A 14918-nucleotide genomic window follows, 5' to 3' on the forward strand; every position below is an offset into this window, starting at 1 on the left:
ATACTGAAACCGTACACAAACAACTTGTGGTCTAAGTATGTAGTCAGAGAGATTTATTGCATGTTTACTGGCATCATTAATTGCATTGACAGACACCTTCTACTTAAGTGAGTTTTCAGCACAGGCTTGTTTTATACATGTTTTAAAAACTGCTAATGTTGTGTTCATCTAATGAAGTAACATAGTGGCATAAAAGAATCAAATCAAAAAGCTTCAAAACATTTTTTTATTAAAATTACTAGAAAATAGTGATTTTGTTGGAGAAATAGTATGTGTATTGTGGTATGCACATGCATATGGAGGCACAACCACTGATGTCATTTTACACTAAATATGCTAATGCAAACTGATGTTCTAACGTCTTGGTCCAATGTAAGCCCGTGATATCCAAGTTGAAGGACCTTTGGCTGGCAAACAAGATTGTCTTTGAGCATGTGAATAAATATGGAAAATTTGTGAGTTTTATATTTCACTTTATTTGGCACAGGTATTAAATGGTGCTTATATTTTTTCTCATTTCCAGGGGTGAAGCCATTCAAGTGTTCAGTTTGTGAGTATGCCACACGCAGTAAGAGCAATTTGAGAGCTCACATGAATCGTCACAGCACTGAGAAGACACACCTCTGTGATTTGTGTGGAAAGAAATTCAAATCAAAGGGCAGTCTGAAGAGTCATAAGCTGTTGCACACTGCTGATGGTGAGTTATGTTACACAGCAGAACCTTTTACAGTCTGGTGTCTCTGAATCAATGAGGTCACTGCCAAGTTGTATTGAGTGCTCAAATGTAACGTTATTTGGCAGCCAAAAATACCTCAATTTAGATATCTCGGCTTACAATAAGCCAAGACTTTAAAAGATCAATTTGTATTAGTGTAGTTTATGTGAACTGCCATCGGTGGATGTGCCTCCACATGCAGCTCCTCCAAGCAAGTATCAATTTTGGGTCATCATTACTACCCTTGGTATGTCCAGAGAGGAGGGCTTTTTGTTTCTGAATTTAACTGAAATCAGTGCCCATGGGATCTACTGAGGAATCTTGTTTCCTATCCCACGACCAGCAACTTGTTTCACTGGTATTAAACAGGTATTAATCCATTAACTTACACATATATGATTTAAAGCCTCATCCAGGCATTTACCAAGAACTGGGAATAAAAAAGCACTATGGCAGATTAGACAGAGGCCATCTACACTAGTTTGGCACTCTGCATAGTTTGAATATTAGAATAGAATAATGGATTCAATGCGTACCAGTTTATAACCATACTATTAAACATAGATAGGTTCTTGATTAGTAAGAGGATCAAAGATTATGGGAAGAAGGCAGGAGAACGGGTTTGAGAAACATACCAGCCATGATCAAATGGCACAGCAAACTCAATGAACCCGCACTAATTCTACTTCTATATCTTATGATCTTATGGTCTGTTAAAATTTATTTTGCAATCTGTGATTACACTCTATGCCTCAGATGTTAAACAATTTGTTTCCATTAATAAACATTTACCTGTATTTCAAATTATTTTTATTTGCTTGACTTGCATTGCTACAGCTGAAAACTATTTTAAGCAATTACATTACTTGACTCTGTGTTCATTTCTATTGTTTTTTATTATTGAGTAGATAAGCATCATTTATACACACCATTTTCTGCATGGTAATTTCACTGCAACAGTTATTGATGATATTTCCTTCCTCATACTAGTTATTTTCTTACCCTGCAGGTAAACAATATAAATGTACAGTATGTGATTACACCGCTGCACAAAAGCCAAACCTCCTTCGACATATGGAACAGCATGCTGCTTTCAAGGCAAGAATTATTTGCCTGGAATAAAATCTTATGAGATGCTTACTGTACAAACTTTGATAGTTTGGCATTACTTTCAGTGGAGGCTATTATCAGGGAACCTAACCAAGGTTATCAATCAGGATGTAGAATCATCGCTAGTAAATAAAGTGGTTGATGAACAGTATTATCAGTGACTGTCAAGAAGTTTGTGAATGAAGGTGCATTTCATATGTGTTTGAAGGCTGTGCAATCTCACCCCACGTGAATTATTGACTGAACCGCCATTGCACGTCTTTCTTTAAAAGGAAAGCTTCTCCAATCCAAGAAGCAAGTCAAAGAGACCTGGAAGGGCCTGTAGTGTGCTGTCTTTTCTTATGGTGAGCCCCATGAGTATTCAGCAACTACTTACAATAGAATGATCAGAAACAGGAGATCGCTATGGCCAGATCCTTGTCCTATTGCTCTTTGGTTCAGCATCATGCCTGATGCTAACATCAAAGAAACCTATTGATTTATGGCCCTAAACTAAAGGGGTGTAACAGTAATTGTGAGGTATATTTTTTTGAAGAAAGCATAGTAACGTTGCATTTGTTGCTGTTACTCTTGATATAATGATTGCCGTTATACTTGGCAGAACTTGAGACTTTCTATCTCCACTCAGGAAGTAACAAAGGTGGAAAAGAAAAGAAATATGTCCTGCATGCTGATCTGCTTCCCCCATTCCTAACTTGCCTAACTCCCCTGACTTTACGAAGGACAGGGGCAGGGCAGTAGACTGATCTGAAAAATTGTGCGCAGTTTTGGGTCCCATATCTCAGGAAAGATGTACTGGCCCTAGAGCAGGTTCAAAGGAGGTTCACGAGAATGGTCCCAGGAATGAAAAGCTTAACATATGAGGAACGTTTGAGGATCTGGGTCTATACTCATGGAGTTTAGAAGGACAAGGACAGGATTGAATTGAAACTTACAGAATACTGAATGGCCTGAACAAAGTGAATGTTGGGAAGTTGTTTCCATTGGTAGGAGAGACTAGGACCTGAGGGCCCAGCTTCAGAGTAAAGGGAAGACCTTTTAGAACGGAGATAAGGAGAAACTTCTTCAGCCAGAGAGTGGTGAACCTATGAAATTCACTGCCACAGAAGGCTGTGGAGGCCAGGTCATTGAGTATATTTAAGACGGAGATAGATTGGTTCTTGATTGTCAAGTGGGTCAAGGGTTATGGGGAGAAAGCAGGAGAATGGGGTTGAGAAAGTTATCAGCCATGATTGAATGGCAGCCAAGACTCGATGGGCTGAATGGCCTAATTTCTGCTCCTATGTCTTATGGTCTTATGGGAAAAGATGGAAATATGAAGTTGCTTGTCTCATTAACTGGGTAGCTTAAGGTCATTAGGGATCTTGATAGAGCTCATTTATTGAACCTTCAAGATTTTTATGAAGCTGGTCAGCCTCTAGAAGCACTCTGAAGCTGACAATCTGCAACTTGACAAGAACAGGTCAGAAACAGCACATACAATTTTATAGAGTCACAGAGGTATACAGCACAGAAACAGATCCTTTGGTCTAACTCATCGATGCCAAACAGTTATCCGAAATAGAGCTAGTCCCATTTGCTAGTATTTAACCCATAGCCCACTAAATCTTTCCTATTCATATATCCATCCAGATGCCTTATAAATGTTGTAACTGTACAAGACTCCACCACTTCTTCTGACTGCTCATTCTCTACACACACCACCCTCTGTGTGACAAAGTTAACCCTTATGTCCCTTTTAAACCTTTTGCCTCTCACCTTAAACCAATGCCGTCCACCCACCTCAGGGAAAAGACCTTGTCTATTTATCCTATCCATGGCCCTCATGACTTTATAAACCTCTATAAGGTCACCCGTCAGACTCTGACGCTCCAGGGAAAATAGCTCTAGTCTATTCAGTCTCTCCAATGTCTTAACCAATGTCCTGTACAGCTGAAACGTGACCTCCCAATTCTTATACTCAATGCTCTGACCAATAAAGGCAAGCATACCAAACACCTTCTTCACTACCCTATCTATCTGCGACTCCACTTTCAAGGAACTATGAAACTGCATTTCAAGGTCTCTTTGTTCAGCAACACTCCCAGGGCCTTACCTTTAAATTTAAAAGTCCCTTCCTGATTTGCCTTTCCAAAATGCAGCACCTCGTTTAGCTAAATTAAACTCCTTCTGCCACTCCTTGGCCCATTGACCGATCTAATCAAGATCCTGCTTTACTCTGAGGTAACCTTCTTTGCTGTCCACTACACCTCCAATTTTAGTGTCATCTGCAAAATTACTAACCATATCTCGTTTGTTCACATCCAAATCATTTATATGTATGACGAGAAGCAGTGGACCCAGAACCGAACCTTGTGGCACACCACTGGCCACAGACCTCCAGTCTGAAAAACAATCCTTCACCACCACCCTCTGTCTTCTACCGTCAAGCCAGTTCTATATCCGTATAGCTTGTTCTCCCTGTATTCAATGTGATCTTACCTTGCTAACCAGTCTACAATGAGGAACATCATACTGAAGTCCATATAGATCATGTCTACCGCTCTGCCCTCATCAATCCTCTTCGATACTTCTTTAAAAATCTCAATCAAGTAAGTGAGCCACGATTTCCCACGCACAAAGCCTTGTTGACGATCCTTAATCAGTCCTTGCCTTTCCAAATACATGTAGATCCTGTCCCTCAGATTACCCTCCAACAGCTTGACCACCTAAAATGCCAGGCTAAATGGTCTATAGTTGTTATTTAGTGAACAAGTGAATGTTTTAAATGTAAAAATACTGAGGAGTAGTGGAAGCTTTAGTACTCAACAATCCACTACCGTCAACTAGGTCCAGGCTACTTGTCCTAATCTCTGTGAATGCAGAAATCCTTTTGTTTTCTTGAATCGCCATGCAGAGGCGGAAGCCACGGCAATGGCTACCAATTCAGACTAGAAAATCGCTCACTTCCCTGCTGACCTATCTCCATGACCACACAGCTACTAATTGTGTATCCCTAGGGTTATCAAGAGCCTAAGCTCACAAAAAATCTGCATCCTGTAGGCAGCAGAGGCAGGAATATGATACAAGATTGGTTCTTTCTCCAGATTTCCACTTCTGATGGGAAAATCTATTTTTTAGGGAATCATATTTCATCATGCAGAATACACCTCAGTTTGAAAATAGTCATAGGTAAAATATAATCATAAAACAATAGTTCGATAATGCCAAACTAATTTAGCAAAGGTTGTATGAGAGCAGCGGGTCTTAAGGTTGTAGTAACTTGCATGAGTGTTGACTTTTTGAAAATAATTAATTAAAATAGAGCACATCTGGGATAGGAATTGTACCTTTAACAGATGAAAATTGAGAGTGTTAAGGACAAAGTTTGGGACCACATAACTGCCGACAAGTCAAGCAGCCCAAAATTTATTTTGTAAGATGAGCAGATTAACCCATGGAAAAGCAACAGATGACAGCAGCTCACCACTGTTGAAATGAGACCTATGGTGAAATGTTGAGCTACAGTTATACGTTATTCTCAGGGTTACCCTGCCAACACACCACCGGCTCTGGGCCAGGCTTCTGACAAACAATGAAAATTCTAGGAAAGAAAAAGCATGTAACTTACTGTACTTGGAACATAAATGAAACAAAGTATGAAAAAGTCCAAGTATAAAAAGAAATAGAACTGTGATTGTGGCTGAGAGGTTGAACAGATCAGATACACCTGGAGTTGGGAGAATCTGGATCCTTTAAAAATGACGGACAGAAGCCAGATACAGAAGTCCCTCCTCCTTTTGCAACAAATTGAATTTTTGCCAGCAAGGAAAGAGGATAGAGCATGATTCACACAGGAGGAAATGTGAATTCCACAAAGCCATTTAACTCTATGCTGAGTTCTAACAGAGTACATTTTTGCTGTTGAAAGGGTCTTAACCAGTAGTTTGGGAGTCACATAAATGCCCTTGAATGATGGATGAGTTCTGTACAACCAAAAATGATCTGAAGTTTTTTATAATGCTCTGCTCTTTAAAACAAAGGGCTACAACTAGCAGTGTGAGTTATTTTTTTAAAAAAACAACCTCTGCCAGACTGCTTTAATTGACAGGCATAAGTTGGAAGAAAGTATTAACATTTTTAGTAGAGTTTTTCTTAACATTTCTCCAAGGACTGTCATTATATTATTCTGAATGCTTGGCTGGGTTTCAAAACTACAATTGGACTAACAGAAAATTCTGGTTCACATTTTAACTTCCAATTTAAGAGTATATCAAAGGAATAGCTATCTATGAAATGAGGCCAAATATAACTTTTATTTTTAATAAGAGATTAATTACTTGAGATTTGAAAGCTTTGACTAATTTTTTTTATGAGTTTGACATTTGTCAAATATGTAGAAGTGAGATCTATATTAAGTTCTTAGAAGTTTATTATTTTTCATCTTCATATGGCTCCCACAGTCTGCATATGATAGATACTGAATGGGGATATAAAGGACCTTAGGGATTGGGTACAATCATGCTAACATTGAATTGGCATCCAAGATATGTAGGCATGTGGGACAATGGTGGGGTGATGGGGATTATGAATTGGCTTGGATGATATGAGTGGCCACGGGTGGGTGGGAGAATATGAAGATTAGAGGTCCTAGCAACTTCTAAAACAACTGTGGTGATGTCCCAGACAACCAAAATAACCGACCTAATTTACCTTCCCCTTAGCCCTCTGGGCAAATAGGATGGGCAATAAATGGTCTAGCTAAGATGCCCATACCCTATGAATGGATTTTTTAAAAAAAAGTCCAGATGCAGTTTTTCCATGTTTCTTTTGTGGTTTCTACTCCTATCACTGCTGTTTGTGTAGACATTGGTCCATCCCTTATTGTTGATACAGATGTCACTATTATCCATATTTATATTGTTGTATGAGATGTGGTTGTCGCTAGCAAGGCTGGTATTTGTTGCCCATCCCTAACTGCCCTTGAATTGATTGGCTTTCAAAGCCATTTTAGAGGGCAGTTAAGAATTAACCATGTCACTGTGGGCCTGGAGTCACATGTAGAACAGACCAAGTGGCAGATTTCCTTCCGTAAAGGACATAAGTGAACCACATGGGTTTTTATAACAATTGACAATAGTTGCATGGTCACTATTAGAGTAATTTTTAATTCCAGATTTTAATTAATTTAAATGTCACAAGCTGCAATGGAGAGATTTGAACCCAAGTATCCAGAACACGAGCCTGGGTCTCTGCATTACCTGAGTGACTTTACCACTATACTGCCACCTCCCTAAATTGTTGGTGTACATGTTTCTGTTATTCTGTTGACAGCGCAGATATTGCTGTTATTCCCAATTGTCGGTGCAGATTTTGCTGCTATCCCTATTATTATTGGTGCAGATATTGCTGCTATCCTTACTATTGTGCAGACATTGCTGCTATCCTTGTTGTTGATGCAGATGTTACTGCTATCCCTGTTTTTGCTGCAGACCTTTACACTATCCCTATTGTCAGTGCAGATGTTGCTGCTGTTCCCATTGTTGGTGCATATGTTGCAGCTATCCCTACTGCTGATACAGATGTTGCTGCTATCCCTATTATTGATGCAGATGTTGCTGTTATCCCCATTGTTGATGCAGATGTTGCCGCTATCCCTACTGTTGATACAGATGTTGCTGCTATCCCTATTGATGGTGTAGATGTTGCTGCTTTCCCTGTTGTTGGTGCAAATGTTACTGCTGTCCCAATTATTGGTGCAGATGTTCATGCTATCCCTATTTTTGCTGCACAAATTGCCGCTGTCCTTATTGTTGGTATAGCTGTTGCAGATATCCCTATTATTGGTGCAGATGCTGATCCTATTTAGTGTTTTTGTGTTACTGATATAGTTGCTGTTATTAGTAATGTTCTCCTTATTTACTTCAGCCTTTCCGATGTGCACTGTGCCACTATTCCTGTAATATGGCTGGATCACTGAAGAGACATTACCACAAGAAACATCCCAGTGATGAATATGTCAATGCTGGAACTGGTGTACTAGCTCAAGAGAGTGTGACACAGCAAGGTATTAAGAGATTTGTTTTGAATTATTGCATGCAACTTATAGTTAACATCAATTCCTAAATCGGTATGGCATCTTACAAAATAAAAAAAAAACCTGCCATGTTTATACTTCAAAAGTAATTGACAATCAGAAGCATTTTCTGGGAAATCATGTGTTCCCTCAGATGCAAGGTGCTATTTAAAAGTTCAGTTGACTGACATACAATACCTTGTATCTTCAAAAAACAAACATTGCTACAGATGATGGAAATCCATGAATAAATAGAAAATGCTAGAAACACTCAAAAAGTCCATCATTATCTGTTGAGAGAACAGACATGTCAATGTTTTAAGTATGAACCTTCATCAAAAAACTATGATGTGACAGAGCAGCTATACCTCAAAAGTTAATTTGTCTGCGCACTCTATCCCTGCTTTTTACTCTTCTCACTTCAAGCTTCCTTCACTCCCTCCTGCTCTATCATTGATAGCCACATACTCAACCAATAAACTCTTTGAAATTCTCTCCTCAATTTTTTCCTCCTTTTACCATCATCATCAAGAATCTTCACTTCATTTATATTTGATCTTTCTCTTTTCCTCTTCAGCTCAGCTTTTACAATTTTGTCATCTTAATGTCAAATGTGCAAATGCAAAACGTTATAATTGTTGGACCAGGGCAAGGTGATGATACATGCTTCATGTAACAGTGCATAACTTGTCACAGTCCCTTCACTACATCAGCATTTTCTGACTGATTCTCTGGCATTCAAGTTTGAATGAACTACAGTTTCCACCAGCTAAATATCAATAAAGCTGACAAAGCCATCATCTTTAGCCAATGCCTGAAACTCAACACTCTTGCCACTGATTCCAGACCGCTCCTCTGTAGTGACTCAGGCTGATCATTGATGTCACATTTTACCCTGAAATGAACTTCCACCATCATGTTCATCACCATCAAGCCTACCTATTTATACCTTCATAGCATCCACCTGACGTTTCCCCTGTTTTTATCTTGTCTACTAATGAAACCCACATTCAGGTCTTCATTACCTCTAGTCTTGACTTTTTCAATACATTCCTTCCACTCTCCCACATTCAATTCTCCAGAAACTTGAGACCTTTCAAAACTCTGCTGTCCATGTCTTAACTTGCATCAGTCCCTCTTCACTCCTTCCTCGCTGAAATACATTGATTCCCAAACAAGCAACATCTTGATTTTAAAATTGTCACCCTTATTTCCAAATCCCTTCTTTGCCTTGCATCCTCCTAACCCAGTAATCTCCATTAGCCCTACAATATTTGCATTCCTCTACTCTTATACATCCCTAACTTTAATCGCTGCATAATTGGTGGGCATGCCTTCAGTTGCCTGGATCCAAAGTTCTGAAATACGTTCACTACACCTCTTCTCTTAACCTTGCTTTTCTTCTTTACAACAATGTATTTGACCTAATATCCCCTCAGGTGGCTCAGAGCCTTCCTTTGCTTTATAAGTCTCCTGATACATTTTAATATGTTGAAGATGCTGTATAACTATAAGTTGTTTTTATGTTGTTGTTGTTGAACCAAGCTATTCACAACGGCATCCTGTTTGGCTCTGAGCTGACTTTCTGACCTCTTTCCCTTTTTATTTCACAGGTGGTGTAAAGTGTCCAGTATGCAGTTTTGTCTATGGTACCAAGTGGGAACTGAACAGACACTTGAAAAACAAACATGGACTGAAGATTGTGGGCAGCATAGAAGGGGAAGCCATAGAACAGGTACCTAATTCTTCATCAAATGGTACTAAATCTTACAGGAATGCTGTTCCAGATGGCACCAGCTCAACGTTGCATCTAACTAATTAGAGTGGGAGGTTAGGGGTTCAAATGAGAGAATATGTAGGCTATAAAGCAAAAAGATTTGTCAGCACTTCAGAGGCAACTAGTTTGATAATTACACCCAGTGGGATGGAAAGGGATAAAGTTTACAGACATTAAAAAAGCAGCAAATATGGTCAAAGGGGTTACAAAAGGTTAAAAATGTAAGTTAATGGCACTTTACTTAAATGTGTATGATGTTTGCAACAAAATAACTGAATTAACAGCATAAATATAAGCTGATGGGTATGATCTTCTAGGTATTACAGAGACTTTGTTACAGGTAAATCAAAGCTGGGAACTAAACATTTAAGGGTATATAAACTTCTGAAAACGCTGGCAAGAAGCGAAATAAGGTGAGATAACAAGGTGTAGAGCTGGATGAACCCAGCAGGCCAAGCAGCATTAGAGGAGCAGGAAAGCTGACATTTCGGGTCGAGACCCTTCTTCAGAAATGGGGGAGGGGAAGGGGATTCTGAAATAAATAGGGAGAGAGGGTGAGGCAAATAGAAGATGGATAAAGGAGAAGGTAGGTAGAGAGGAGACAGACAGGTCAAAGAGGCGGGGTTGGAGCCAGTAAAGGTGAATGTCGATGGGGAGTTGGGGAGGGGATAGGTCGGTCCAGGGAGGACGGACAGATCAAGGAGGCGGGATGAGGTTAGTGGGTAGGAGATGGGGGTGGGGCTTGAGGTGGGAGGAATGGTTAGGGAGGCGGGGACGAGCTGGGCTGGTTTTGGGTTGCGGTCGGGGGAGGGGAGATTTTGAAGCTTGTGAAGTCCACATTGATACCATTGGGCTGCAGGGTTCCCAAGCGGAATATGAGGTGCAGTTCCTGCAGCCTTCAGGTGGCGTCATTGTGGCACTGCAGGAGGCTCAGGATGGACATGTCATCCAAGGAGTGGGAGGGGGAGTTGAAATGGTTCATGACTGGGAGGTGTAGTTGTTTGTTGCAAACCGAGCGTAGGTGTTCCACAAAGCGGTCCTGAAGCCTCTGCTTGGTTTCCCGATGTAGAGGAGGCCACAACGGGAACGGCGGATACTGTATACCACATTAGCAGATGTGCAGGTGAACATCTGTTTGATGTGGAAAGTCTTCTTGGGGCCTGGGATAGGGGTGAGGGGGGAGGTGTAGGGGCAGGTGTAGCACTTGCTGTGGTTGCAGGGAAAAGTACCGGGGGTGGTGGGGAGTATGGAGCGGACAAGGGAGTCACAGAGAGAGTGGTCCCTTTGGAAAGCAGATAAGGGTGGGGAGGGAAAAATGTCTTTTGTAGTGGGGCCAGATTGCAGATGGCGGAAGTGTTGGAGGATGATGCGTTGGATTCGGAGGTTGGTGGGATGGTACATGAGGACAAGGGGGATTCTGTTTTGGTTGTTATTGCGGGTAGGGGGTGTGAGGGATGAGTTGCGGGAAATGAGAGAGACAAGGTCGAGGGCGTTTTCGACCACTGTGGAGGGGAAGTTGCGGTCCTTGAAAAACGAGGACATCTGGGATATCTGGGAGTGGAATGCCTCATCTCGGGAACAGATGCGGCGGAAGCGAAGGAATTGGGAATAGGGGATGGCCTTTTTGCAGGAAGGTGGGTGAGAGGAGGTGTATTCTAGCCCGCTGTGGGAGTCGGTGGGCTTGAAATGGATATCGGTTTCCAGGTGGATGCCAGAGATGGAGACAGAGAGGTCCAGGAAGGAGAGAGAGGTATCAGAGATGGTCCAGGTGAACTTAAGGTTGGGGTGGAAGGTGTTAGTGAAGTGGATGAACTGTTCGAGCTCCTCGTGGGAGCACGAGGCGGCGCCGATACAGTCATCAATGTAACGGAGGAAGAGGTGGGGGATAGGGCCAGTGTAGCTTTGGAAGAGGGATTGTTCTACGTAACCTACAAAGAGGCAGGCATAGCTCGGGCCCGTGCGGGTACCCATGGCCACCCCCTTTGTCTGTAGGAAGTGGGAGGAATTGAAGGAGAAGTTGTTAAGGGTGAGGAAGAGTTCAGCTAAGCGGATGAGGGTGTCAGTGGAGGGGGACTGGTCGAGCCTGCAGGACAGGAAGAAGCGGAGGGCCTTTAGGCCATTTGTATGGGGAATGCAGGTGTATAGGGACTGGACGTCCATGGTAAAGATGAGGTGTTCGGGACCAGGGAATCGGAAGTTTTGGAGGAGGTGAAGGGCGTGGATGGTGTCACGGACGTCAGTGGGGAGTTCCTGGACCAAGGGGGAGAAAATGGAGTCGAGATAAGTGGAGATAAGTTCGGTGGGGCAGGAACAGGCGGAGACAATGGGTCGACTAGAGCAGTCAGGTTTGTGGATTTTGGGAAGGAGATGGAAACGGGTGGTGTGGCGTTGGGGAAAGATGAGGTTAGAGGCTGTGGGTGGGAGGTCACCTGAAGTGATGAGGTTGTGGATGGTTTGGGAGATGATGTTTTGGTGGTCGGGGGTGGGGTCATGATCAAGAGGTCGGTAGGAGGTGGTGTCAGAGAGCTGGCGTCTGGCCTCGGCAATGTAAAGGTCAGTGTGCCATACTACAACTGCGCCTCCCTTGTCCGCGGGTTTTATGGTGAGGTTGGGATTGGAGCGGAGGTCTGCACGTTCTGTAGGGGAGAGGTTGGAGTGGGTGAGAGGGTTGGAGAGGTTGAGGCGATCGATGTCGCGACAGCAGTTGGAGATGAAGAGGTCGAGGGAGGGTAGGAGGCCTTGGGGTGGTGTCCAGGGAAAATCAAATTAGCAGAGACAGCCATGTGGAAACATTCATAGAGTATTTTCAGGAAAGTTTTACAGAGTAATATGTTGTGGATTCAACCAGGGATCAGGCCATTTTGGAGATGCTGCTGTTTAATGAGGCAGGTTTCAAAAATGTCTCAATGTAAAAAATCTCGCCCAGGAAACTGTGATCATAACATTGCAGAATGTAGCGCTCACAAAGACAGAGAGAAACTTGGGTTGGAAACAACTGTTCCAAAACTGGGTGATTTTATAGGGATGGAGTGCTGAGCTGGCTAAAGCAGACTGGGAAAGGAGTTTAGCAGCAAAAGATGATTGCCATTTTCCTCAATCATTTAAGAAAATTGTTCATGACTCACAACCTAGATATATCCCAGCGAGGAAATGGGACTTTAAGATGGGGATAAACAGTTGAAAGTTAAGGGTAACAACAACTTGAAAAAGACATTATAACACGGCAAAGATTAGTGGTAAATCAGATGATCAGGGATGTTTAAAAGCCAACAGTAGATGGCTGAAGAAAAGGGAGAAAATAAACTATGAGGACAAACTAGCAATTAACATAAGATCAAATAGTAAGAGCTTGTTTAAATATATAAAAAGGAAAAGGCAGACAAGATGAACAATGGCCTCTTATAGTGCAAGGCCAGGGAAATAATAATAGGGAACCAGGAAATGGCAGAAGTATGAATAAATACCACGACTTCACGCATACCACAGATTGTACGTTCCACTTGACTGAGCTGACCTGCCATTCTATAACTTTAAAAACTATTTATTGCAATTAGAATAGTAGAAAGTTTTCCAGTACTCACCAATTAGCTTCTTCCACTCTAAAGAAGTAAGAGCCAAGCTATGAGGTCGCTCCTCATGCAGACTCTCCTCTTGTCCTGTTTAAAGTCTGCTCCCCTCTTACGTTGTTTACCCCTTCTCAGAACACTCCCCTCTCTAGGTGATGCTGATTGCCTGTTTTGGGGTCGCCACTTTGCCCATTCCTCTGTTTACATTGCGATGGGTGTAGCCACATACAGATCAGATCTCGTAAGGGCAGCAGATTTAATTTCCAAACGGGCATTAATGAACCACATTTTTACGGAAATCTGGTACTTACATGATCATCAATAATGACACTAGTTTTTTGTTCCTGATTTGTTTATAACTGATTTTTTAAAAAATCAATCAACTAGCATGATGGAATTGAAGTAATTTGAGTTATGAGTTAGAATATTTTCCAGCTTTGAGAATGTTGCTGATGGGATAGAGAGCACAGAAAAAAAAAAGTAACAAGAATGCATGAGGAATTGGTTAAAATATTATTCTTGAACCTCTGAGACCTGTGTACATATCTTCATATTTTGATTTGCCAAGCCTCCACTCAACGAGGCCCTAGTGGAAGCAAGGATACTGTAAAGAAAAAACAAGGGGCAATTTTGCATGCGGTTGCAATTTCATATGGACAAGGGGACTGAAATTATGAACAGGATCAGAATAAGGTAGTAAATTATTAACTTCTGAGTTATATTGTTGTAATAGAGTGGAGAAGGTTGTGACTGTGTGGTACCTAATTTGACAGAGGTTGATGCCAATACAAGAACTTGAATGATGATTTATTGTCACTTGTATTTTACAGTGACTGATAGAGTAATATGCAGTGAAAAGCTTCAACTGTTGTCATTATCCGGCGTCATTTTGAGTAGTTAAGAATAAAAAGATATAACTGAAAGAGAGTCTATCTTTGTTCCACCACCTCTGCCATTAGTCCTGAGCCCTGAGCCAGCTCACCAACGACAACTATACCTCCACTCCTCCTCCACTGCCTCGCCGCCACCTACGTGTACCAACAATGTAGGAGTTGCCATTCTTTAGGTGCCATCTCTTCATTGCTCGGCTCACCTCACCAATGCCAGGTCCTGTGCTGGACCCGCACTCGCCCTACAACCAGGAGTCCCTGGCTCTATTGCTTGTAGCATTCAATCATGAATGATTCAAAATAGATCAATTTTGAAGTGTGAGTAAGGAGTGTAGGTAGTGATGTTGATTTGGTATTCAAATAGCAGCCTTAGAGGAAAACCAGAAGAGGTATAGCATTATTAGATAAGATGAGAAGTTTCAGTCAGTAGCTTCAAGGTGGCTGCAATATTCAATGATTATTTTTAAAACAAAATATTAGCCAGTCTTATGCAGTCACTGTCCTTTCAAGTAATTGATGCAAATGCTATGTATTAAAACATGTAAAAATGTTTGCTTGAATTTCATTGAGTCAAAATCCTAGAGCTCCCTTCATAACAATACAATGGGTATACTCACAGCATATGGACTGCAGTGGTCCAAGGAAGCAGCTGATCCTTCTCAAAAGCAAATGGACTTGAGAAAGTGCTGCCCTTGCGAGCAGCCCCTATATCCCAGATGCACAAAACAATGTTGCCTGCCCTACTAACCACAAGAAATTCAGAGATAGTAGGAACTGCAGATGCTGGAGAATCCGAGACAACAAG

The 14918-nt window shown here is 41.6% G+C and overlaps 1 protein-coding gene across 1 annotated transcript in view; it reads left to right on the forward strand.

Moving 5' to 3' along the window:
- The first annotated feature begins 527 nt into the window (after positions 1 to 527).
- Positions 528 to 14918, forward strand: part of LOC109914055 (zinc finger protein ZFAT) — a 19034-nt gene continuing 4643 nt past the window's right edge. Inside the window, exons 1-4 of the mRNA XM_048592994.1 lie at positions 528 to 697; positions 1725 to 1813; positions 7733 to 7871; positions 9494 to 9615. Coding sequence (XP_048448951.1) covers positions 592 to 697; positions 1725 to 1813; positions 7733 to 7871; positions 9494 to 9615 — 456 coding nt within the window. The 5' untranslated portion in view covers positions 528 to 591. The remainder of the gene's footprint in view (positions 698 to 1724; positions 1814 to 7732; positions 7872 to 9493; positions 9616 to 14918) is intronic.

The sequence above is a fragment of the Rhincodon typus genome, unplaced genomic scaffold (genome assembly GCF_021869965.1).
Source record: "Rhincodon typus isolate 14 unplaced genomic scaffold, sRhiTyp1.1 hic_rhity00002186, whole genome shotgun sequence".
NCBI classification, from domain to species: Eukaryota; Metazoa; Chordata; class Chondrichthyes; order Orectolobiformes; family Rhincodontidae; genus Rhincodon; species Rhincodon typus.